The following is a 24,522-nucleotide window of genomic DNA, read 5'->3' as shown; positions in this document are numbered from 1 at the left end:
GAAAAGTTTGGGGTGTTTTGGAGATGGCATTTTTCTTGGGGTTTGCTGCTGCTTTCACTAGTGTTGTTCCTTTACATAATTAATAGAGGGAGTTAAACTGGCACCCAGAGTGATAGATAAACTCCCTTTTTAAGGTTGTTTATATAGTTTTATTTATAGCAAATGAGTTTTTTGCCTGAGAGAGGATATCAGCACTGGCATGGGAGAGACCTTAAGAGAAATTAGTCCTTTCCTCTGCATTGTAGGACTGAATTTCATGTTTCCTAATGCCTCACATTTTATATAGAGGAACTTAATCATTCAAATTAGGTTATTTAATATGATGAATGTGACTTTTTCTGGATAATCCAGAGTTAATAAATATGCTTCCTATCAATTTAAAAAGCTTTTTGTTTTGTAAAAAAAAATATTCAAATGATGGTTCTTCCTGTGTTTCTAAATCAGGTAATGTATCTGAACTTTTTCACTGTCTCTCATATTTCTTAATGATATACACTCTATTAATAAGTACACAGTTTTGCTTAACATTTCATCATGTGTAGTTTTGGCACTTTTTGAACAACTAGGCTGGATCAGACAAATGAGTCCTCTCAGTAAACTCTCTCAAATTAAAAACTATGGGGAACGTGGATAATATCTGGAGAACCTGCTGGAGAATAGTTTTCCCATATGAAGTTTGATGTGCTTGGATAGAGTTATGGGACATCTGCTTGACTCCCTCTTATTTAAGAACATACTGGTAAAGAGTTCTGGAAAGAGAGAAAGGCCTTTTGGCTCAAGAGATCTTCGATTTCCTTTGTCTTTAAAAAAAGGATTTTGGTGAAGCAAGCAAAAACAAGTAAGTGATGATGTAACTGGCTAATTTCAGCAGGTGAGGCGGTTATAATGTACAACAAAAAGGCACAAGGTGAAGATACACTTTAATTATAGTCAACATGACTTTGAAATAGTCAAGAATGTCGAATGTCAAAATGTTTCCATCCTCACTATTAAATAAAAGGTTCATTTAACTGCAGTTCTGTATCTTTACCTTTGTTAGATGTGTTCATTAGAGAACATTTCCAATTTTAGGCAAGATGAGAATGAGTCACATCCTTCAACATATTCAGTTAAGAAAGGACCAGATTCCTTTTCAGGTCTTCAAGGGGAAAAAAGGGAGGGATAATTTGCATTAAATAATTTTCTTTAAAGAGATGTTTTCTCTTCATTTATATAGATATAGTGGGTGTGTATTTATGATGATGATGATGCTAATCATCAACATTTATATTTATACGTACGTACACACACACACACACACACACACACACACACACACACACACACAGTTATCTTGACCCGTGGATGCTGAGAGTTTGGACTTCCCAACAATTAAATAATGTAGAAATTTGTTTGTTCTCCACTGAGAGGCTAAATTTATAGAACAAAGGCCATTTACTCAATTATATGAGAATACTAATCCTGCTGAGAAAACACATTTCATGAAGAACAATCTTCACCAGATTTTAGGATTGTGATTAAGCTCTGGTTTCAAAGCAATATCAGATGAAGGACTAATGCTATATTAAATATCAAGTACGAAATAGTAAAAAAAAGTTGTCAGCAGATTTACTTATTAAAACTGTTAAATGGATTCTGCACATCATTTGTTGTTCTGATGCACATTTAGTAATAAATCTACTCAAGGAATCACACATCGTACCCAAGAACAGTATGTCCAGAGCATCTCTGCTGTTTCATGTGTGTACCCTGTGGGATGGGAGCAGGAGTACAGACAGCAGTAAAAATCTGAGGCCAGTTCAGAATGTTGTATTTAGTATTTTAGAAGGTCAAAGACTGTATTTCACAAAACTTCCATCAATACATTATTAATAATACACTCACATCTCTATCTAGGCTTATATACTGCCCCCATTACTGGATGGCATGCAGGCAAAAGTTTAAATGCAAACGAGTACTACTAAAACTCCCCTTTCTCCCCACAATTGTGCAAGCTCTTTAAATACAAAATCTGGGCACATCTGCTCTTCCAAATTTACATGGATATGTCTACATTATGGGACAAAGTCAAATTAAGATACGCAACTTCAGCTACGTTAATTGTGTAGCTGAAATTGAAGTAGCTTAACTTGGCTTTTGAAATTGTCTACACTGCAGGAAGTCAAAAGAACACTCTTCCTTCCACTTCCCTTACTCCTTGTGAAAGCAGGTTACTGGCATCAATTGGCATGCCCCTCTCACTTTGAATTAGCTATCTTTACTAGACCGCTAATTCAAACCTTGAAAGATTGACAGCAGCAGCTTCAATCTTCCTCTGTAGTATTGACATACTCTTGGGTAATTGACCAGTGCTCGGCCTTCTCACATCAAGTCACACCTGATAGACTTCCCTATATTTAAGGAAAACTATCAAAAAATTACATTGTCTGTAAGTATGTTGGTAGGCAAGTGCCACTGTGAAACCATTCAGAGAGCTCTGTAGCTATTGCGTCCAATGTCCATATACAGAAAGCAGTATCTTGTGTGCACGGCTTATATAGAATTATATATGCCTGCACACAAATACCAGGGGTGTTGTGCTTCTCCCAAACTACCTAATCAAGAGACCCTAGTGGCTTTCATTAAAAAAGTGTTTAGTCTGTATGGGTAAAACAAACCTACCATGAAAACAAACCTAGCATGACTGCTGCAGTGATTTTTGTGTGGGTCTGCAAACACCATGAAATGGTTCTGAATAAAATGCCCCTTCATCTCAGTGTTAACTTTGAAAACTGCAAATTCAGGGTCCTGTGCCAAGATCACCCTAGCAGAGAAATCTGAAGGGAACCTTGGGAGTTGCAAATACCCCATGAAGGCTTTATTGGGGTGACAGTAGCAACAGCCACCTACAACAGTCCTCTGCTCAGGTAACTGCATGGGGTCAGTCTTTGGTACAGACTCCAGTTTGCCTGGGGCAGGGAGGGATAGGATAAGCCTCACCCTGCCCAAACAGGAAGTGTGGTGACTTTCTAGGGCCCCTGCCACCCCAAGCAGGAAAAGACACATGATTTGGGCCCAAGATTGTCCAAATCCAGCATGGGCATTAAGAAGACTTGTGTTCTGATCAGGTGTCCTGCCTATGTTGATGGGGCCTAACATACCTGCTCCTTTATTCTCTCACTTGCCTCCAACCAGCAGTCACTAATCAGACAGTTTAGAATTTCAGGGAACTCTGGTCACAAGGCACTTGTATTCCACTTCCTGCTTTCTGCCCTGCCACAGAAACCTGTTACACTGTCCTGTTTCAATTCAATTTGTATTGAAGGCTGTTTCCATGCCAAAAGCCCCCTCCCCTCAATTTTTTTTTGCATTGTTCATGGCACTTTCTAAATTTGCCTTATTTATAGATAGATAGATAGATAGATAGATAGATAGATAGATAGATAGATAGAGTGACCATATTTTCTGAACCAAAATTAGCCACACCTCCTAACCCATGTTAGCCATACACCTTGCCACCAGAAGTCCCTCCTTAGAGGCAGTACTCCAGGAGTCAAGATGGACATGACCACAAGTAAAGGATGTTGTGTGACCCCTCTAAGAACTCTTCCCACCATCCTCCTACCAATAGGGTTGGGTTAGGTCCCCACAGGACCCCCAATGCAACTATCTTGCAATTGCATTAACCCAATTTGCATTGTATTATGTTGCGGAGGAGAGGCTGGAGGAAGTGTTCCCTCTAAGATTTTCCCTCCCATGAGCCGAGTGAATTTTGTCTTTTACACCAGTATTGAGTTCACGTATACTTGTTCGGATGTGCCACTGTGGCACCCAAGTTATTAATAAATACCTTATAAACCTCACCCTTTCCCCTCTGCTGCCATGTCTCCCACCCTCCATTCACCCCATCTGCTCCCCTGGTAATTGCTGCCCCCCATCCCTCACCCTCCTTTGTGGTCTGACTCCTGCTGTTCTCACTCCCCTCAAACTGGGGGACCTGCCCCTCTCCTCTGCACCAGCCCTTCTCTTCCCCGTGTCCATTCCTCCTCTAGCCCCACTCTGATCATCTGTAGCTCCCCCTCCTCATCCCTTCTCCTAACACCTCCCTCTATCCACCTGCCCTGCCTCTCTCCTCTGCCCTCTGGTGCCCATCTCTTCCCTCTACCTGTTTGCCCTTCTGCTTCACCCTCAATCTCCTGGCATCTTCACCTTCCCTTAGCCCTGCACCTTCCTGGGGCTTTCCTCCCTTCCCTCTGCCCTCCTTGCCCTCTTTCTCTCTGGTGCCCACCCCTTCACCATCCTTTACCCCAGTTCTCCTCTTGCCCCTCTGTGCCCTCACACATGACTTGCTCCATCCCTCCTTTCAACCCTTCTTCTCCCCTCCCTCCCTCTTGCCCCCATTGTCCCTCCCCTTTCCTCTCCCAGCATCACTCTGTCCCCTCCCTTTTCCCCTCCTGCCCTTTTCCTCATGGTCTTCTCTTGGCCCGCTGGCATTTGACTCCCCCTCCACCCTGACCCTTGGTGCCTTCCCCTTTCTTCTCCTGCCCTGCTCTCCTCACCCCCTACCTCTCCTTTAGTTCTCCCTCTTTTCCACATGGAAAGCAGTGTGTGGGGCTGGAGCCCATGGTCCAGCCCCAGAAGCCCTGACCCCAGCTGCTACTGGGGTGGGACTGCATGCCAGGACTGCAGCAAAGGCCACCCGTGGTGCTGTTTTTAGTGCCGCAGTCCCACCCGCACGGGCTGCCAGACTCCAGCTAGAATCAAGCAGCAGTCGCACAATCAGACCCCAGCTGGAACACACCTTGTGTGGCTGCTGCTTGACTCCAGCTGGAGCTGGGGATGCTCGTGGGGATCTGGACTGCAGTACTAAAAATAGCATCACAGGTGGCCTCCACTCCATTCCCGGCACCTGCCAGCTTGAATGCGCCCCAGCTGGGCTCCGCTTAGCTACTGCCTGGACTCCAAGGTGGCCCGGAAGAGGCAGCAGCAGTGTCCCCAGACTAGGACCCTACGTGGCAGAGGCAGTCCCACAGGGGGAAGGAAGAGAGGGAGGGGCTTCATGTCATCGGAAGCCGGCCCAGCTGCCCTACGTGCCCTGCTTGGGGTGGGGGGTGGAGGAAGAGGCTGCTGTGCCACGTCGGTGTCCCCATCAAGTAGTGAAATGTCTGGGGGGCTTTCTGGGACATACTTGATGGGGAACCAGGACAGAGTATTCACATTCGGGAGAGTCCTGGAAAAATCAGGACATATGGTCAGCGTAGTTACCAGAAATTTCAGCGATGGCCCACCCTTTACAGGATTTAAACCTAACTCCTTTGCATTATGATGCACTCACATAAGACAGCAGAGTGATAAAGGGTGATAAATACTGAAACTACTTAATTGCATTATTGAACACTACCCATAGCCAGTTTCTATTGTTTAGCCTGAACAAAACAACTTAGAATACTCCCTTGAACCATCTGTTTACCCATAAACAAATCCAGTGTTCCCCTTGAACCATTGTTGTGTCCCTACAAAAACTCAAGTAAAGGTTCTGATAGCTGGATCTAAAGCCTGCCTCAGTTCCACAGGGACTTGATCTTCTCACTGATCCTGCTGGGGACTTTGCTCTGCCTGTCTCCAATACTCCGGAGCCACAGCTACCACCATCTAAGAATCTGGATCAGTTCAAATTTCAGGAAATGGTGATTTCTCTCTCTTCTCTCCTTCAAGGCAGGTTCAGAAGGCTACACCTAATCAGTTATGGTTTGCTAACGCTAATGTTTGTAATATTTAATATTGTAATAATTGTGTTTTATTTGTATGGACACTACTTAGAAATATAACTGTTAATCTGGGTGCTTTTCTGTCTTTTCCTCTCCCTGCCCCCCCCCCCCCCCCGCTCCCCCAGCGGTGGTGTTTTGGCTTCCTTATTTACGAGTAAAGATCTCTGTATTGCCCAAAAATCCTGTGGGGTTTGCTCCTCAAGTAGGTTACTAGCAGAACAGTTGTGGTGCGAAAGCAGGGACAGGGAGGTGCTGAACCTGGGGTGGCAGCTTAAAGTGCTTTTTAACCCAGCTCACCTTAGTCCAAGGGCACATGAGGGTCACAGCTTCACATTGCTGTGCAACCCAGCCTACTGAGGAGAGGGGCATATAAGGGGTCATCTTGTGAGTGCTGATTAAGTGGTCCTCTCAGATGTGTTAGTGGGTGTTCATTTGATTCTGGGGTGGGAAGAATAGGGTTCCTACAGAAGAGCGCCATTGAGAGGGAATTGGCAAAAGGGAGAAGTAAAGCGCCATATGAGAGCATAAGTAACACAAGGAACACACGGATAAAAAAAAATTATCCTCGTAAGAGTTAATCCTAATAAATGAGCATATATCCCAGAGTCATAGGTAAATCTGGTAACCTGATGCAATGGGCCTGGCCTGGGTGGAGCAACCCCTGCTGGCAGAGGTAGGGAGTGGGTGCCCAGTCCACCCCTCTTTAAATGGGTAACTTGGTAAACGTAACCTTTAACTGGTTAACTGATTAAGCAGGATTTTACATCCCTAGTACAGAAGTTATTTCCTCACCTATCCAATCTACAATTCAATGGCATTTAAAAGCTTACCTACTTTACAGTAAAAAGCAGCAGGCGGACCCCAGAGCTAGGGTTCCTCATGCACCCACACCATGCGGCCTTCCCCTTCGGGAAGGGAGGCTGGGGAAGTGCAGTGCCTCAACGACCCTGCAACCTGGACCAACTGTTACAATCCTGCTGTGGCCTCATCATGCAGTTTGTTACCACAGCAACATCCTTATTAAGTGACTCCTGGGCATGGTTAATTACCATGGTAATAAGGCAGTTTCTTGAAGCACACTTAGCTATACCAAGACTTTTGTTCCTCACGCAGCACAACATAGTTTACGCTTTGCCGCATTGCGTTTTGCTAGTGGAGAGTTGTGACATTTGAATCAAATAACAATTTGTCCTGGAATTTGTTTATGTATCAACGCAATGAACATATACAAAATGTATTTTGTAGCTTTGGGGATTCTGTTACAGTATGCCTTGCTTGAGTTGCCGAGCTGCCCAGAGAGTGCAGTAATATTTAGCTCTTTAGCCTTTTCCCTGTGCTTAACCCAAGATCAATTCTCAAAAGATAAGTGATTATTCTCATTTTAAAGACAAGGAAATGAAAGGGACTCACCCAGGTGATAGGAAATTGGGATCAGAAATGGGAATAGCATCACCTTCCTTGTCTAGTGCCCTGTCTACAGGGCCATGCCAACTCCCAAACAAGAGGAGCCTCAGCAGAAAATTTCTGCAGCTTTCTCTGGATATCATAGGTTAATTATAATAACTTTATAATTATGTCCTGTATGTAACAACTAGGTTTTTAAAAAAAGTTCTCCTTAATTTCTAATTGATCAAACTTGTGAAAAGAGACTTAATGTAAACTGATTCACATTTTCAGAGGATTAAAAAATACCCACTGAAGAATCAAATAATCAGAACACAGTGAAATCCACTCAAACTCCACTCTTAAGATATGCCCACATTACCAAAAAAAAAAAAAAATTTGTATCACCACAAGCAGACAACTTCATTAGAGAGCAGGAATAGAATGGGCACAAAGAATTAGCCTCATGTCCCATAAGATAGTTCCACAATCCAGTTCCAGGTGAGTACAACTTCATCTATGGTTAGTGACTAACAGCATTACACCAAATGCCCACTCAGCCTCAACTTTTTTGGTAAGTTAACAAACCTAATGAAAGTTACAGTCATTTCTGGCATCTGATATAACACAACAGGACAGCCTCACAAGCAAGTGATAAAAGGGATACTCTAAAAACAAAAAGGCTTGTCTACAAAAAGTTGTGCTTGTTTACACTTAAAATATGCTATAGAATTACTGTAAAAAGCTGTGTGTTATTCCTATTTCATTTGAGTGATCTATTTTGGTTTAGATCAAGTCAATGTGAAACAGGTTTAAGAAATCCCAACACATTCACATAGAAGTTTTCATTTGTTAGACTAGAGTGATTTTAATAAAACCCGTTGAAGTTTGGGGTAGAGAATGCCTACCTACATAATGATCCGTGATAAGTTGAGGGAAGCTGGTCAGTGAGGTTTTACAGAGGTCAGGTCTCAGATATAGCGAACGAGCTGATGGGCAGGATACAGAGTATGCCAAATTCTATGCATGTATCTGTGAGATTGTCTTGTTGAGCAAGATTTAAAATCTTTAAACCAGAGCAATTGATTGAAATTAATGAAATTTTAAAAAAAATACAGTAAACTTTCACATGTGAAAAAAATTAACTATATTAGAATGGAATGGGAAATTATCTAGATGCCAGCTTATTTTGGCACTAGTTAGTGCCTTAACTGCAGTATTTGAATGGTTTTTATACTCCAAATTTGGAAGAGAAATTAATGAGAATTCAGAGAGAGCAACAACACTAACAACATGGGAATAGAATCTAAAGCAAGCTTACATATGGAAGACAACTCTTTACAAATATAAAAAGGGATGTTAAAATGGCTAGGGATCATTCATTCTTAGTCATCCAAATCAAATTGTTATGCCTATCAGCAAGAAACACAAATAGAATTGGCAGTTTGTTATACCCAGAGAGATTGCAGAATCACCATCACTGGGAAGAAGACTGAATTAGACACATCTGTTAAGATATGGTTTAAGAATTCAAATCTAGCCTTTGAGGATACAAGAGGGGATTTCCCCTCCCCCCTCTCAAATCCAAATGATTGATCATTCCTCCTCAAAATAGAGCAATGTCACACAGGGAACAGCACAAAACTTAGCAAGAACCAGCTACTCCAATTTACTCCTGGCAAATATTCTCCCTCCATCAAGAAACAATGGTATTTTTGCTGTACTAATCAGTGGCAAATGTTAACAACAATGCTATTTCAATGGCTATTGGGCTTCAAAATAAACATCTCAGAGCTAAACAGGAATAAATTATTCCTTTCAGAGAAATTGTTTAGGAACGTTTGCAGACAAATGAAGACAACATTGCATCATTTTAAAGCCAGTTCATACTTGGAAGGCTATCCTTCCATCCATAAGAGGTCTAAGACGACCTTTAGCTATAGTTCAGCTTTAGTTTCTGTAGTCAGAGAATACATTGAGCCCCACACAATACAAATGACTATTTAGGACTCTGGTATCTTATATTTAACGTTTACACACATTAAACAACTTATTGCTAGCTTCTTGTATGTTGCCCTCAGATGGATTAACGCATCTGCCTTCCTGAGTATCATTCTCTTCTTTCATTGCCAAGTCTTCGTTAATGAGTTATGTATGGATGGTTGAAGTGACCAAGCACCATGAGAAGAGTTAACACTTCTGGGGAGATTGGGAGAGGGGGGTACACACCACACGCAGAGCTCTGGCAGCTATCCACTATGGGAACAATTAAGCTGTTGGATAAATGTGGTGAAAAAGATACAGAGCATCAAAGACACTGTATTTCAGTCCTCTGACTGGCTGCCTGATTGTAAATATAATCTAGGGGTTTGAATTGCTTGCAATGGAACAGATATGAGTCAATTAAAGTAACTTTCACTCAGACTTGTTTCACATACAGCATAATTCAGTCAAGAGAGCACAGGAATGAGAATCAGGAGGTTCTGGGTTCAATTCCCAGTGCTGCAGCTAGTTTGCTGTTCAACCTAGGGCTAGCCTCTTAATTAGGATTCTCTCAGGTTGATGTGAAAAGTTTTTTGAAAATCAAGCCACATATTTGGATGCCCAAAGTGCTGAGTACCCAATAGCTATCATTGACTTCAACAGGGCTTCCTGTATGCTCACAACGTTTGAAAAACAGATTACTTAGTTTATATATCTAATGACTGGCTTAGGAGCTTACCTTTAGGCACCCCCTTAAAAAAAAAAAGCACTGTCTTCACTTATACAGTGGGAATAATACTTACCCATCCATCTCTGTAAAAGCTCTGAGGCAAAACATATTTTGCCTATAACTGAAGCAGTTTCAGATCTCCAATTTTCAGTCGAGTGAAATAAAAATCCAAGTTTTATTTTGTTATTTAATTATGAATGTTGATTCAAAGTAGGTATGGAAGCAAGCATCTACAAACTGACAAAGTGTCTCACGCTCATAATTTCTGAGCCACCACTTTTAGGAGTGCCAACTATAATGTACACTGAAAATACATTAATTTACAGGCTCTTTCACACACATGCAGAATTCCCTTACACAATTTGTTGTTGCTTTTTGATAAAGAAAATGTAAACACTATGCTTCACCTCAATCATTTTATCCACTTTAAATGGCATCTTATCAACATTCATACCTACTTGGCAAAAGAGAGAACAAAGATTTGTTTTAACAAGCAAAGAGGTTTCAAATGGCAAATTATTATACCAGCATAAATGGCTCAATGTTAAAATAATTATCCTTTTTAATTATAAAACAGAAGAAACTGCTTCTTCACAATTTTAGAACACATCAATACATTTTGCTCGTGAGAACAAAATTTACAGTCATAAGTTGCACATAAAGGGTTTATTTTAAATGTTTTAAGGATAGAGTTACATCATAATTATAAAAATTACTTACAGAATTAAGTAACAGATTTAAAGTGTTTATACTTCTAAATGCAGAGAACAGGGAACTGTCTACATTGTTCAAAATAAAATAAAAATAATGAAACCAAGCTCTAAAGATGAAGTCATTACCCAATTTTAAAATGTGAACACGAAGACCTTTGAACTATACACATACCAAGAACCATCCAAATTGCACTAATGATGTAAAATACAAAAAGCACAGCATTTTAAAGGAACCAGAAACTGTTTTAGCTATAATTCTTCTTCCCTGAATTGATTGTAATTGCTGCTGTACTCAGAGAAACCTTCAGTTTTAAAATGAATCAATTTTAAAAGGCTTTTATGTATTGCAATTTATGAAGTTTAAAGGGGATTTTCCCTTTCTGTAGTCTACCTCTGACTTAATTTAGGGTTTGGCACTCAAAAGAAAGGAAAAAAAAAGGTGTGTAGTGTTTTTAGATTTATCAGTGATTTTATTTACTAGTGAACAGAATACATGGTCCCTTCAAATGCTGTGACAGATACAACCGGAAAATTACCTTCCGTTGGCACTATGCTCGCCTCACCGGTGCATTTAGTCCTACTAACAACCATTAAAACAGCACAATAAGCAAATTCACAAAAACTGAACACAAAATAAAACAAACAAAAACAAAAAACCTAAACATTTTAACATGCAACTTTAGTTTGTTACATTGAACGTTCTACCTTCTAAGCATGCAAAAAAGGATGGTCTGCATTTAAGATTTTTTTTTCCTTTTTAAAATTTTACATGGCAGCCTGACATCATACACACACACACACGCACACAATATACAACAATACTACAGCAGGTAAATGAGAAAGGCCAATAACTTTTATACACAGATCCTGGCTTGTGCTGTCACAAGCCCCATGATAATTTTGGAAAGTAATGTTGAACCCCTAGAACAAGGAACCAACATTTAGTTACCAGGGTAACGCAAGCACTGCATGCAGATCTGAAACATGAGCCTAAAACAAAGCCCAAAGCAGAAGGGCAGGGAGTGGAATTAGTCTCAAGCCTCAAAAAAGGTGGTTTAAGCTAACCAAAAAACCAGAAACAAAAACGAAAAATAACAAACCAAACAGACAATAGGGGACACTTAAAAAGTCATAAAAGTTTACAGATTATACTCCACTAATTGGCAGATTATGTGGTATATTAAATTGGCTTGCAGAAAACCCACAAATGCAAGCCTTTAATGCTAAAAATGTTTCAGTAGACCTAAACCTCAAATATTTCAAAACAAACTTTGTTTTCCTCAGATGTATAGCCCAAAATTCACTGTACTACGTTATGCACGTATCCTGTGTATAGTCAATACACTCACTCATTCTTGTGCCACAAATATCAACTTGGGCTCATGGAGCCAGGCTCAGCTTTGAGATTTACATGCAGGACTCTTAAGAGTCAATAGAAAACACATAACAGATCTGCAGGATGAAAACACTGTGTTGCAAATCTGCTCACTTTGTTCAAAAACACAAGGAACATTTATGATTCAGGTACTTAGTACTTAAGGACTGCATTGAGAAGCTATTCACTGAAAGACAATAGCCTGCCTTTGGTTGCCCATGATGAAATACTGGACATAATGCAATAGTAGCAATGGACAAAGAATTAAGGTACTGTATTTATATGATGAGTATTTGTTACCATTCAACAGCATAATGAGGCACAAGCCTTAAGGCTAAAATATGAAATCAGGCAAAAATGGATAGAAAAGGGCTTAAATCACTGAACCTCCAATATCAGTAACACCCATACTAGAGGTTATCTGGCCCTCAGATCAGATTAACAGCACCTCTTTTTCTAGCCTTCTAACAGCGTAAGGTTGGGTATCTGGGTATTCTCTCTCTGAACAGTGAACAATGGCGTCACATTCTAGCCTTCTGTGAAGCACTGCTTTCAAACTTGCAAAGCTCTGCCTTAATGTGACGTGAAAACTTCGCTACTGAACTGACCGTTTTTGCAATTCTGAGGACTTTTAAAAACTGCCACATTTTAGAAATTCTTGGTTTACAACTATCTTGCAAGATTAAAACTGTGAAAGGATTCTGCTGCTGTGGGCTGCTATTTACATCCACAATCTAATGCAGATGACCGAACCACTGAGGCTGCCTAGCTTTCATTAGTTAGTACACCACTGGCATGCAGAATTCTAGTGTTCATTGAATGAAATTCACATAACAGCATACCTCAAAGCAAGTACAACGTACACCACAAAAGGCGACAACAGGTTTAAGCTGTAGATGATTTGTCCGGACACTCGTAGAAAAGCCAGAAAGAAGAGCCAAGAAAGATGCTTTCTTTAGGGGAGGGGTGGAGGAGGGAAAGGAATGCAGCAGACTGAGCAGAAGGCAACAAATGCTTCTCCTTCTCCAAGTAAGTCTTTAATGTAAGAAGACTGTTCTTTCATGAGGTTTTTGTCTTTACATGTAACAGATAAACTACTATTAGGCTTTTAAGTCCACACAAGCATCCAGGTCGCTAGTTTTGATACCAAATGAGAGACTACTGATTGCCAATGTGTAGTCTAAAGATCTTTCTGAAGTAACATATATTATGACTGTTGTGGCACCAAGCACTTGGGTTTGTTAAGAAGTGTGTATAACAAAAATGCAACATTTAGAATTGAAGGCAGTCTTGTGTGTAGATTTACTGGTTCCTACAACTTGTAAATGTGGGCCACTAATCTGCATTTTCTAATCAATAGTTTATTGATTAAACCTTTTATAGTTTAAAGCCTTTTCACTGAAAGGTGCAAGTCAAACACTCGATGTTGTACTGTCTTGTGTCTACTAAGAGGCACAAATATCCCCATGTACTGCTATTTCTTAACAAGTTACTTTGAAATAAGGTGTAGAAACACAGTAGATTGATTTTACTTGGGTTAGGCACTCCTTAACACTGCACAAACCAACAATTTAATTTATTTTGTAATCTCAGCCCCAACCCTGAAAACAAGGACTGCCAGTAGCCAAGAAATTAAATTTAATGTTACATAAGAAGGCAATATTGAAATATCAAACTACACTTGCATGTGGCAGTTGAACAGGTGAGTGTGAGGTTGAAGAAAGTTAGTCTATGAAAAAAAATTTAGATTAATGATTACAATACTAGATTAACTTTACACAGCTTGAATTTGCAGCTGTTTACTTTAACTCCCTCTCCCCAAAAATATAGAGACTTCCTTCAAGAAAAGGAGTTCTCTTACACAAAATGTGTCATGTTCACACACATTGTTTGTATTATTCAGAACAAAACAGTTTTGCTGGCAGAGATTGTGGGTTCGCAGGGACATTTAAGCTTTCATTAAACTGGAAAGCATCAAGTCTTTGTGTCTACAAATTTTACATTTAATAGTTCCACAAGTTTGGCAAAAGTTCACAATGATGTCTAGGATGTTTTCACCAAATCGTAGACATAAATATGGAAATCGTCATCAAACTTGATGAAATAGACAGAAGGTTTGGCTTCAACTTGGTGAATGACCATGCCAGTCCTTTTAGAGCCATCTTCTTTGGCATATTCCACTTGTTTGCCTACCAGGCTGTCCACAACTTCACCTGGTTCCCGTTCTGCTGGAGGAGAATCATCTGAAACACAAAAATATGATGTTTACTTTTGAGTTTAAAGATTTTCAATCCACATAACTGCAAAGATGACTTCAGAATATCTAAATATATCAGAAATGAATGGTGAGAATTACAGTTTTTGAGAAGAACATTTTAAAAGTTGTAATAGGTTCAGTCAAACTGAGTTTACATCTTTCACAGTTTACAACTGCAGGGGAAAATGTAGTTAGGTAACACTGTAACCGGTATTTTAAGAAACTGAAATCCTATACTAGCCTTATGGCATCTATTTGCTCCTATGTAGTCATATACACCTAAAGCAAAGTAACAAATGAAAAAGTTTTACATGTGTGGTCTTTGTCTATAATACACTGCAGGTTATGTATGCACACTGTGTGTAGAGCCAGAGATTTTAAAAGTAATGTCTGTGCACACACCCTGGCTCTCCTCTCCAGTTGCTTCTCTACCACAAATCAGATAAGATCAAAAGCAGAGGGGAAGGACAGTGGGCAGTGGAATACAGATAGCAATCACACATCTAGAAGAACCACCATTAACAGTTATGTCACTTCCTCTTCCAATCTGAGTGAAGGTCCCTGTTGTAGTCCACTGTAGGTGATGACAAATATCACCTAAACAGGAAGAGAATATGACTATGTGAATGGTAGATCTGCGCAGACTACTGCTGTCCTACAGAAGGCATTAGCAGAACAATCCTGCACCACGGCATAAATGTCTTGCAAATGTGTGAATGGAACGCCAAGCATCTGCTTTACAAATGTCCAGGAGGGTACGCACTGAAGAGATGCTACTGTTGTTGCTTGTTCGCTGGTGGAACGATCTCTTAGCTGAAAGGTAAGGTGTTTGAGACCTGAGAGAAGAATGTCTTTTTGTCCATTCTCTGGATTGAGATGGCCTGCTGCCTTCCAACTTTTGTTTTTACAGAGACGTACAGTCACAAGGACTTTCTGATTGGCTTTGTTCTATGCAGGTAGCAAGCTAAGACTCATTGAACATACAGGGAATGGAATCTCTGTACTTGTACAGAAGCATGTGGTTTGAGGAAGAACACAGGTAAGTGAACGGATTGCTTAAGACTGAACTCCAAAACTACTTAGGGATGAATTTGGGATGTAGTGTTCCCCTGGATTTGAGGGGTATGTATATGACAAAATGTAATCAAGTTAGTAGTTGCAACAATCTTACACTCATTCAGCCTCCCTAAAATCACCACAGTTAAGGGTTAATTTGAAGACAGGCTTTCAAAAGGAAAGTCATATCTAGCTAGCAGTTTCTGCTAATCAGAATGGAAGAAGGAGATAAACAATTAATACTAAAAACCTTAGTGATTAAAACTTTAAGTCTAAATGAATCCTATATTACAAGGTTATCAAAAGTTTAAAAAAATAATAATTTAGTAGGGGTCATTATAACCTATGTGTTTCGTAAAAGTTAAATATAAAAAAATTGTTGTTAAAATATACTCTAAAACAGTCCTCTAAGACAACCTTCACTTTTCCTGACACCATTCTCCCTGGAATGTGAGCAACTGGCAACTGCAAACCTGCTGTTAATTACTCAATGCCATTCCAAATGGTAGGTAATTATCTGGAATGGTGTAAACCTATTGCTTATGTTTGTGTGTAGTTTTAAAGAAAGCATGGTTTCTTGCATTAATCTTATCAGATCGATAGGCTGTGCTCCTATTCATTTATTCCTTATACCATGTAAACTGAAATAGTTGACCCTGTTGGAGATTCTGAAAATAGCATGTGACAGCAGATGTAGCTACATCTAATCCTTACGGAATATGGTGTATGCAGGGTCGGCAATCTTTGCTTCAAATATGCCACTCTTCTCGCTGTTGTGAAGGCTACAAGAAAGGACATTCATGGAAAAGAAGGACATGGGGCAAGAAGCTAAAAACCTCAAAGGGACCCGGATATCTCGTTAAAAGTGAGAATAAGTTTCAGGTTCCACTGCAGTGCAAGCTTCTGAGTAGGTAAGAAGGTTCTTACTAAGCCCTTCCAGAATCTATTGATCAGCTGGTGTGCAAAATCGAAACAGCCTTGAGAGGTGAATTGCAGGCACTGATTGCTGCCAACTGGACTCAAAGGAGCTGATGCACAAAGTCATGACTCCCTGTACATGACAACAGCAGTTGCCTTTATTCAAGAGGAGGCATCAGTGGCACTGACTGGGGATTAAAAGTTGGTCCTGGTTATCAGTTTGCGTTCATCTATCAGAGCTTGGAAGTGAGCCCTGTCAATGAACTTTGCAAGTTTGCTATAATTCAGGAAATCGCAGTTAGCCAGCAACACCTGGTAATTGACTATCCTGAATTGGTTGCTAAAAGATGAGAAGAACTATATATTAAGTAGTTCCAGGTGTTTATTCTTCTTGCACACTGTTGTCTGGTCCTTTCAGAGATGGTATGGACCAACAGTGAATTAGAAGCTGGGTGAGACAAACATTTTGCATCCTTAGTTGGAACATAGTAACGCTTCTCACACTTTGAGGGTAGGAGCACAGGCAGCAGAGGTAGCCAAACTGTATTAGTTGACTCCAGTACAGTTCTGTTAACAGGCAGAGCTATAACCTTGGATCCAGAGAGGTGCAGCATGATTAAAAGTATGCCCTGGGAGTCCTGAATTTCCAGAAGGGGAATATGAAGAGCTCCAAACACTGCAGAAGTGGGCATGGAATTGTCTTAAGTAATTGGATGGTGTGTGCACATGGTGACTTGGAGATCTAAAAGTCACCACTTCATCCGGGGATGATGATGGCAGTCTTGCCGGTTCTGATGGATCTGACATGTTGCATTCTTCCCCCTCTGTCAGATCCAAAGATAGATCTGAGCAAATAAGTGCTAGAACTACAGGTCAAGGGGGTGCTGCTGCACCTGCTGGCTTGAAGTGATTTCCATCATGTACAGGTTATTTTAATGCTCTCAGCAACCCCACTATACAAATTGTTCTTCCAGCTCTGATAAAAGCATTCTATTAGAAGGGAGGAAGAGGTGACACTGGTCCCAAAGCCACTGTGAGGGGTCACATTATGGTCACTGTGAGGGGTCAGTAAGTGATCACATTGGCCCCAATTGTATGGGGTACCAACAGCTCCAACTCAGAGATGGAGGTTGTTCTTGAACTTGTGCAAGTTTATTGGGGAGTTGAGGATAAGTATGGCAAGCAAAGAACAGATCATCAAATGGCTCCTAATCTTCTGAGTATGCGGCCAATTCTTGTTCCTGTGATGGTACCATTGGTGATGTTGGAGGAGAAATGTATTCTGCATCTGGTGGGGGTTGATAAGCTCTATCCTGCAGTGGGTTCTCTCAGAGGAGACAGCTCTCCCTGAAAATTGAGGGTAGGGGAGTAGGGTAGGGGATTCTGGATCCATGCAAGTGAGGATATCATGGGGGTTGAAACAGATTCAGGCATTCTGATGAGAGGGACTCTGCCTGTAAGGACCATCCAAGCTAGCGAGGAGGGTGGTATCTTGCAGTGACTGGGCTTTAACATTACCATCTGTTTGTGAACACCTGGGAATGATGGACAACAGGACATGATCTGGGACCGATGGATCCCAATGCTTTTCTTTTAGTGCTTCTGTCCTAAGTCCTTATGGGCTAAGCTGGTAGGTTTTCTTACAGTTACATATGGCTTCTTTGAAGTGAGTTTTTTTTTTTTACAGTCTCATGCTTATGAGAATGCTTCCTAATTTATTGAAAAGACCTCAGCAGAGGATCTATGAGAGTAGTCTCTTTCCCACATCAGACTTGACAGCAGGATATGTACTTCTTGTTGAATCAAACCAATGAACAGGTAGGATTCCCCAGCCGGGGTCTGATTAGAGCCTCATGACATTCTCCATGACATTCTACCGGCAGAGATGAAGCTCCTACTTTTTCAGGTAGGACTGGGGAATGATTGGCATATACTACACCTTACCACCATAAGCTTCCTCAAGGCAGTGCAGATAATGGTGGTGGTCTTTAATGATAAGGAGGATTGTGGGCAGGAAGCACAGAGTTTGAAGCCCTGTGTCCTGGGCACTATTTAGTACTTAAATGAGGTACAGGGGTTATCCTCACCCCCCCCCCCCCTTAAACTAATGCTAACATTGTTAGAACTGATAACAAATGTTACAACAAAGAAACTAGTGTGATTTTGTGGGTCTTTATGCTAAACTTAACATAACATTTATTTGACTTAGCTTCCTTTGGCAGAGAGACCGGCTTACAAAAAAGAAAACTGGTGAAGTCTGATTCAGAAGGAATTCTGAAACTACGTTTAGGAAAGATTTCTTGCTAGGACAAAAAAAATATTTTGTTCATGGAACACAATAATAAAAGGTCAGCCATAAAAGTTCAGTTAGTCTCCTTGCAGATGTAATAGAAAAGTTGTCTCATGGACAGGTATTAAAACCTTCCAAAGCTTTTAATGGAAATAAAAATCAATTTATGTGCTAAGTTTCAAGTCTACACAGAAAATCTTGCCAGTTTTTAAAATCATACTTAAAAATTAGGTCCCGAATCACTGAACTTCTGTACCCAGAGCACAATTCAAGCCACTAACTGAAATGTTTCCAGATGCAGGGAAGACTGACTGTTCCAGATATTATCTAGAAACACAGTGACAAGTATGAGAGACTCCAGCAACAAGTCCAGGAGTTCATAGTACCAGAACTGATTAACCAAATCTATAACTATAACCTTGTCCCCTTATCTATAGGACTGGAGCAGGGAGGGAGAGGAGAAGGAAAAAATATAAAATGATGGTTCCAGTCCAATAGAGTGACATTTGTCAGACCTGGGAATCTTTCCTCTCCTTAAAGATAAAAAAAGGACACTGGCATTTTAAATTGCTTTTGGTAAAAAAAAAAAAAAAAAAAGATGTATTGATTCATAACCCCATTTCTGAAATAGATCTCATACCATTGACTCCTTTAGGAGAATATACAACTACAGTTTCTATCCTCTGTGATTCATGTTGCTTGCATGGTGTTCAAGTATGACAATACTGGTGTGATACTGTCTGCTAATAAGTGTACCATGTAGTCCTCCATATGAAGTGAGACTTAAGAACCCAATGAATAGCTTCCAGCTCTAATCTTTATGAAAAGCTTCACCTATCGAGGACCCCAACTAAATGAACAACCAACTCATTATAAAGCCAGAGCTCTGTCACAATCCATTCAGCTAGAGAGAAGAGTATAGAGCTCCACTCAATTTTTTTTTCTTTTTGAAAGGGGGTTTCCTATTTGTTTTCTATATTTCCAGTTCAATATTTTCTACACTTGAAGACATTGTGACTAGCTGGAGATCTGCTATCAATATATCTGCACAAGGACCAAGTAATCAAGTTGGGATACATGAATCTATAGATCTTGCATGTAAATATCTCACAATATTGGCTACCACTGTGCCTGTGAATGCCACTTCTTGTTTACAGTGAGACGTGGACAACATTATCTCTGCAAATGTAACCGGACTTGTTTGTCTGAGTGACTGACAGAACATGAAGGAGAACTGTGTGGACTTGTAGGCTCTGAATTTTTTTGGGGGGGGGTAACATAACTCTGCACAATTAAATTCAACTTTTGTAATGAAGAGACTGCATCACAGTACTTGTATTGTATGAACTGAAAATACTATTCCTTTCATTGTGATAGTGCGTATATTTATAATAGAAAATATAATGACCATTATACACTTTATATTCTGTATTGTAATTCAAGTGAGTGTGAGTGTGAGAGAGAGAGAGAGAAAAATGTGGAAAACATCAAAAAATATTTACATAAATGGCCTTATATCAACAGCACACTCAATCATGATTCGTTTTTTAAGTGCTAGACAGTCCTAATTAAGTTCACATGAATCTTCTGCAGTTTGTCAGCTCTTTCATTTCAATAACAAATAAACAAATAAACCCAATGTCCATGGGAAGTGAGATGTTTTGTAGTTTAGAAGAAAAAAAACATACTGATGTACGTACTGGAATCAGGCATAATGCGGAGATCACCTTCTTTATAGTCATCTAAGAGCTGATACATGTACAAGACAGGATCCTTCTCATAGGTAATATAAAACCATGTGTTCATTATAGGAGCTCGAGCCAACACCATCCCCCTCCACTCATCTTTTGAGCCATCTTCTGTTTCAAACATATGTTCCACAGCTTTGCCAATCATTGTATCTGCAAGGTGGGCATCACTGATTCGAGATGAAGCTGAAATACGTACACAATATTTCATAAAGTTCAGGACCATTTCAGAAGCATGCATACTGCACCTTTCAAACAAATCATAAAAAAGGTTTCATTCAAATTGTTTCTATTCTCTGGGTGTATCCAGACTACAAATATTAAATAAGAGCTTGTCTACAATGTCATTTAAAATAGCTATTTCTGATTAAATCCCATGTGTAGACATTAAGGATGTTAGATAACTGTCAGGTAACTGAATAATCGTGTACACTCATGAAATCTTAGCTGTTTACATGACTATTCAATAGACCCTGGGGAGCCCCCTGCCACCGCACGCGGCTGCCTTTATAGGAGCCAGTCCATGAGATGAGCCAATTTAAAAAGGGCTGGCAGCAGCCCCTGTCCGTGAGAGGGAGTGCGGGGTGAGTCTGAGCTCCCCATGGACAGAGGCTGTTCTGTAGGAAGCAGAGCAGCCTCCGTCCACAGGGCACTCGGGCCCACCATGGGCAGAAACTGTTCCACAGCAATCTCCCCTTTCCCTCACCCTGGCTATTGCCTCTGATAGAGGCAGCAGTGCTGGAGAGGAGGGGAGCCAGGCGGCACCGTGGAACCAGTGCTGGGGAGAATCAGCTTCTAAAGCCAGCCCCCCCCAGCACTGGCTCCTGCTCCCTTCCCCCTGCTGACTGCATCAGCAACGGGCGGGGGAGAAATGCATGTAGTCGACAAGGTTAATCAATAAGCCTGGGCTTATCAGTTAATTGCATGGTCAAGTACACGTTGACATCCCTAGTGAACACATTTATTCTGGAACAAGAGCATCCACATATGGAGCTAATCAGAAAATTAATCCACTTTAAACTCACAACCTAGTGTATTCCAATACAAGCCATACCTCCAGTCTAGAAAATAATAGAATCACTAAAAGACTTATTGTGGGTTACAGAGAAGATACCACATCATCTTCATTTCTATTAAAAATAAACTTTTATGACCAGCCCTCCCACATTTGCTAAAATAGCATTTAGGGGTTTTGTCACTGAATTTTTTCCTCTTGAAACACTGCCAATTTATTTCAGCCAATAAAAAAAGCTGGCCCCATTTGAGAGTGAGTGACAAATGGCATGAATTCTGAACAGTGATAAGTGTTTTAGACAGCTGACTGAAGAATTGATAACAAAACACATGAATTCAATTATTTCATTTTAAAAGAACTTTCACTTTATTTTTATTGCTTCTCGGGAAAGGCATACGAGAAAAATTTAATACAGAACCATAAAATACGGAGCACAGCAAAGAAAATTTTCATGAAATTGAACTGTAAAATGTGATCTCTCACTCAGCATCAACAACAGAAATATTAATCTAAGCACTATATAAGCTTTTTAGAGAGAAACCTTGGCGGTGACAATGGTTGATCAATATTATATAATTTATAAGCATTCTAATTAGATAATTATACTAATTAATGTCTATTGCACTCCATCTGATATCAAAGAAGTTGTTTAATTTGAGTGCAGAATTCCCTCCTTGTTCCAAAATAAGGAAAATATTTCCTAATAAAAGTCCACAGATGTGACAAAATACAATATAGCAGCTCCATCCAGCGTCCTGTCCAGAGCTTGCAATATATATGAATATGCAATCAAAAGAGTACTTACCAACTCTGTCTGGAAGGACTTCAAGCGCTGATACTCTCTCATCTTTGTGCAGTTCTAGTCCATAGACACAATCAAATCCATCATATTTAATAAGGTAGAGAGAAGGATTTACTGGAACCTGATCAAGAACTGTCCCTTTCCATTGTGTTACAGGTCCACTCCCTTCTTTCCATCCATGCTGTATTCTGCACCCTACAATATTTCTTCGGGGCTGAGAAATGGGTTTACTAGGTCCCACGTTGTTTCGATGCTTTCTGTATATAGATACAAACAGGTTTACTCTAGTGTACAGAAACATGTTTTATTGTATTTATAAGCCAATTAATTAAATCTTTTTGTTTTAATACGCAAGTACTCCAAATTTCTCAATATCCTTATGTTCATTTAACCATTCTAGACAAGTTTTAATGCATCTTGTATTTTAATGCATCCTCTTTCTACTACATTTTGTATTATAGTGCATGCATCTTCTTTGCCTTAAATTATTTAGGAAACACATTACCGTAATGCTGAAAAGAAAAATAATGTCACTGTGATCTCTTGCTAATAATTTGAAACAGAGATGATCAAACTTTCGCCCTATCACTTTTTCAGCAAAAATTGTACTTTTATCCAATTAAAAGTGTTTCAGAGGAATATATACATTTTAACAAAATTAACAAGAAAAATTCAGAAGTTGCATTTCAATAGTGTGGGTTCAAATAATTTTGTTTCTACTGTAATATTCAAACTTTAATTTATATTCTATATCACACGTGCATAGGATGGTTTAGGTATACTTGGTCTGCCTGAGCTCCAGGTATGGAAGAACAGTAAGTGGATCTGAACCAACGGGGCTCCTGGATCAGACACTCAGATTAGGTAGGTTTCAAGTGTACGCACAAGGCTGTCGGATTAAGATCAAGTCATGACTGTTTTTCTCATGATAAAATAATTTCAGTATAGTTTTGGAATAAATATTATTTACTGCTAACTTCATTTAACCTCATGCAAATACCTACACAGTATCAATTCCTTCAATTATTAGAAACTGAATGTCACACAAACAACCTATATCATTCTCAGAAGAAAGTTGGCAACAGAATTTCTCAGCAGTAGCAAGTGGCCTCTCAGAAAGATTACTTACTTTGCAATAACTGAAGCTCAACATGCATGGTCCTTAATGGTATTCTTGCCAACCATGCACCTGAGACTGGAAGACTTGTCAGAAGCATGGTCCATTGATCTGTGCCTGCAACCTATACTGTCTTGTTCTCTGAATCTAGGACATTAAGGGGTGATGCAGCTCAATCACCTCTCCTATTATTTCCTCTGTATCAAGAGATGATCTGAGGGTGGAGTCTGTAAGACACGTAACTTTACTTTCTTTGTGTGCGCGCCCCCATCCACCTCCGGGTAATTCACTGTAGTTGACTCTCTAGAAGAACTCACACAAACATAAGAACGACCATACTGGGTCAGACCAAAGGTCCATGTAGCCCAGTATCCTGTATGCTGACAGTAGCCAATGCCAGATGCCCCAGAGGGAGTGAACACAACAGGTAATCATCACTTGATCCCTCTCCCGTCATCTATTTCCAGACATATCCATTTCCTTCATTTGATACCAATATTTAAAAAGGGCTATAGAGGCGATCCTGGCAATTACAAACCGGTAAGTCTAACTTCAGAACCGGGCAAATTAGTCGAAACAATAGTAAAGAATAAAATTGTGAAGCGTGTAGAAGAACATAATTTGTTGGACAAAAGTCAACATGGTTTCTGTAAAGGGAAATCCTGTCTTACTAATCTATTAGAATTCTTTGAAGGGGTTAACAAACATGCGGATAAGGGGGATCCAGTAGATATAGTATACTTGGATTTTCAGAAAGCCTTTGACAAGGTCCCTCACCAAAGGCTCTTGTGTAAATTACATGGCCATGGGATAAGAGGGAAGGTCCTTTCTTGGATTGAGAACTGGTTAAAGGCCAGGAAACATAGGGTAGGAATAAATGGTGAATTTTCAGATTGGAGAGGGGTAACTAGTGGTGTCCCTCAAGGGTCAGTCCTGGCACCAATCCTTTTCAACTTATTCATAAATGATCTGGAGAAAGGGGTAAGCAGTGAGGTAGTAAAGTTTGCAGATGATACAAAACTGTTTAGGAAAACTGTGTATACAAAACTGTGAGGGACTCCAAGAAGATCTCACCAAACTGAGTGATTGGGCAACAAAATGACAAATAAATTTAATGTGGATAAGTGTAAAGTAATGCACATCGGGAAAAATAACCCCAACCATACGTACAGTATAATGGGGGCTAATTTGGCTACGACATATCAGGAAAGAGATCTTGGAGTTATTGTGGACGGTTCTCTGAAAACTTCCACACAGTGTGCAGCAGCGGTCAAAAAGGCAAATAGGATGCTAGGAATTATTAGGAAAGGGATAGAAAATAAGACCCAGAATATCTTACTGCCCCTGTATAAAACTATGGTACGCCCACATCTTGAATACTGTGTACA

General features: G+C 40.1%; 1 protein-coding gene across 4 annotated transcripts in view; it reads right to left on the bottom strand.

Annotated features, from left to right (window-relative positions):
- Nucleotides 1–10,381: 10,381 nt before the first annotated feature.
- The window catches only part of SPIN1 (spindlin 1), a 116,933-nt gene continuing 102,792 nt past the window's right edge, over nucleotides 10,382–24,522 (bottom strand). For all 4 annotated transcript variants that reach the window (XM_075931859.1, XM_075931861.1, XM_075931860.1 and 1 more), the window contains 3 exons: nucleotides 22,021–22,274; nucleotides 20,153–20,386; nucleotides 10,382–14,174 (listed from right to left, as the gene is read on the bottom strand). In XM_075931859.1, the coding sequence (XP_075787974.1) occupies nucleotides 13,975–14,174; nucleotides 20,153–20,386; nucleotides 22,021–22,274 (688 nt within the window). In that variant the 3' untranslated portion in view covers nucleotides 10,382–13,974. The remainder of the gene's footprint in view (nucleotides 14,175–20,152; nucleotides 20,387–22,020; nucleotides 22,275–24,522) is intronic.

Source organism: Pelodiscus sinensis, chromosome 6 (assembly GCF_049634645.1).
Source record: "Pelodiscus sinensis isolate JC-2024 chromosome 6, ASM4963464v1, whole genome shotgun sequence".
NCBI lineage: Eukaryota > Metazoa > Chordata > Testudines > Trionychidae > Pelodiscus > Pelodiscus sinensis.
This window is presented reverse-complemented; position numbering and strand designations above follow the sequence as displayed.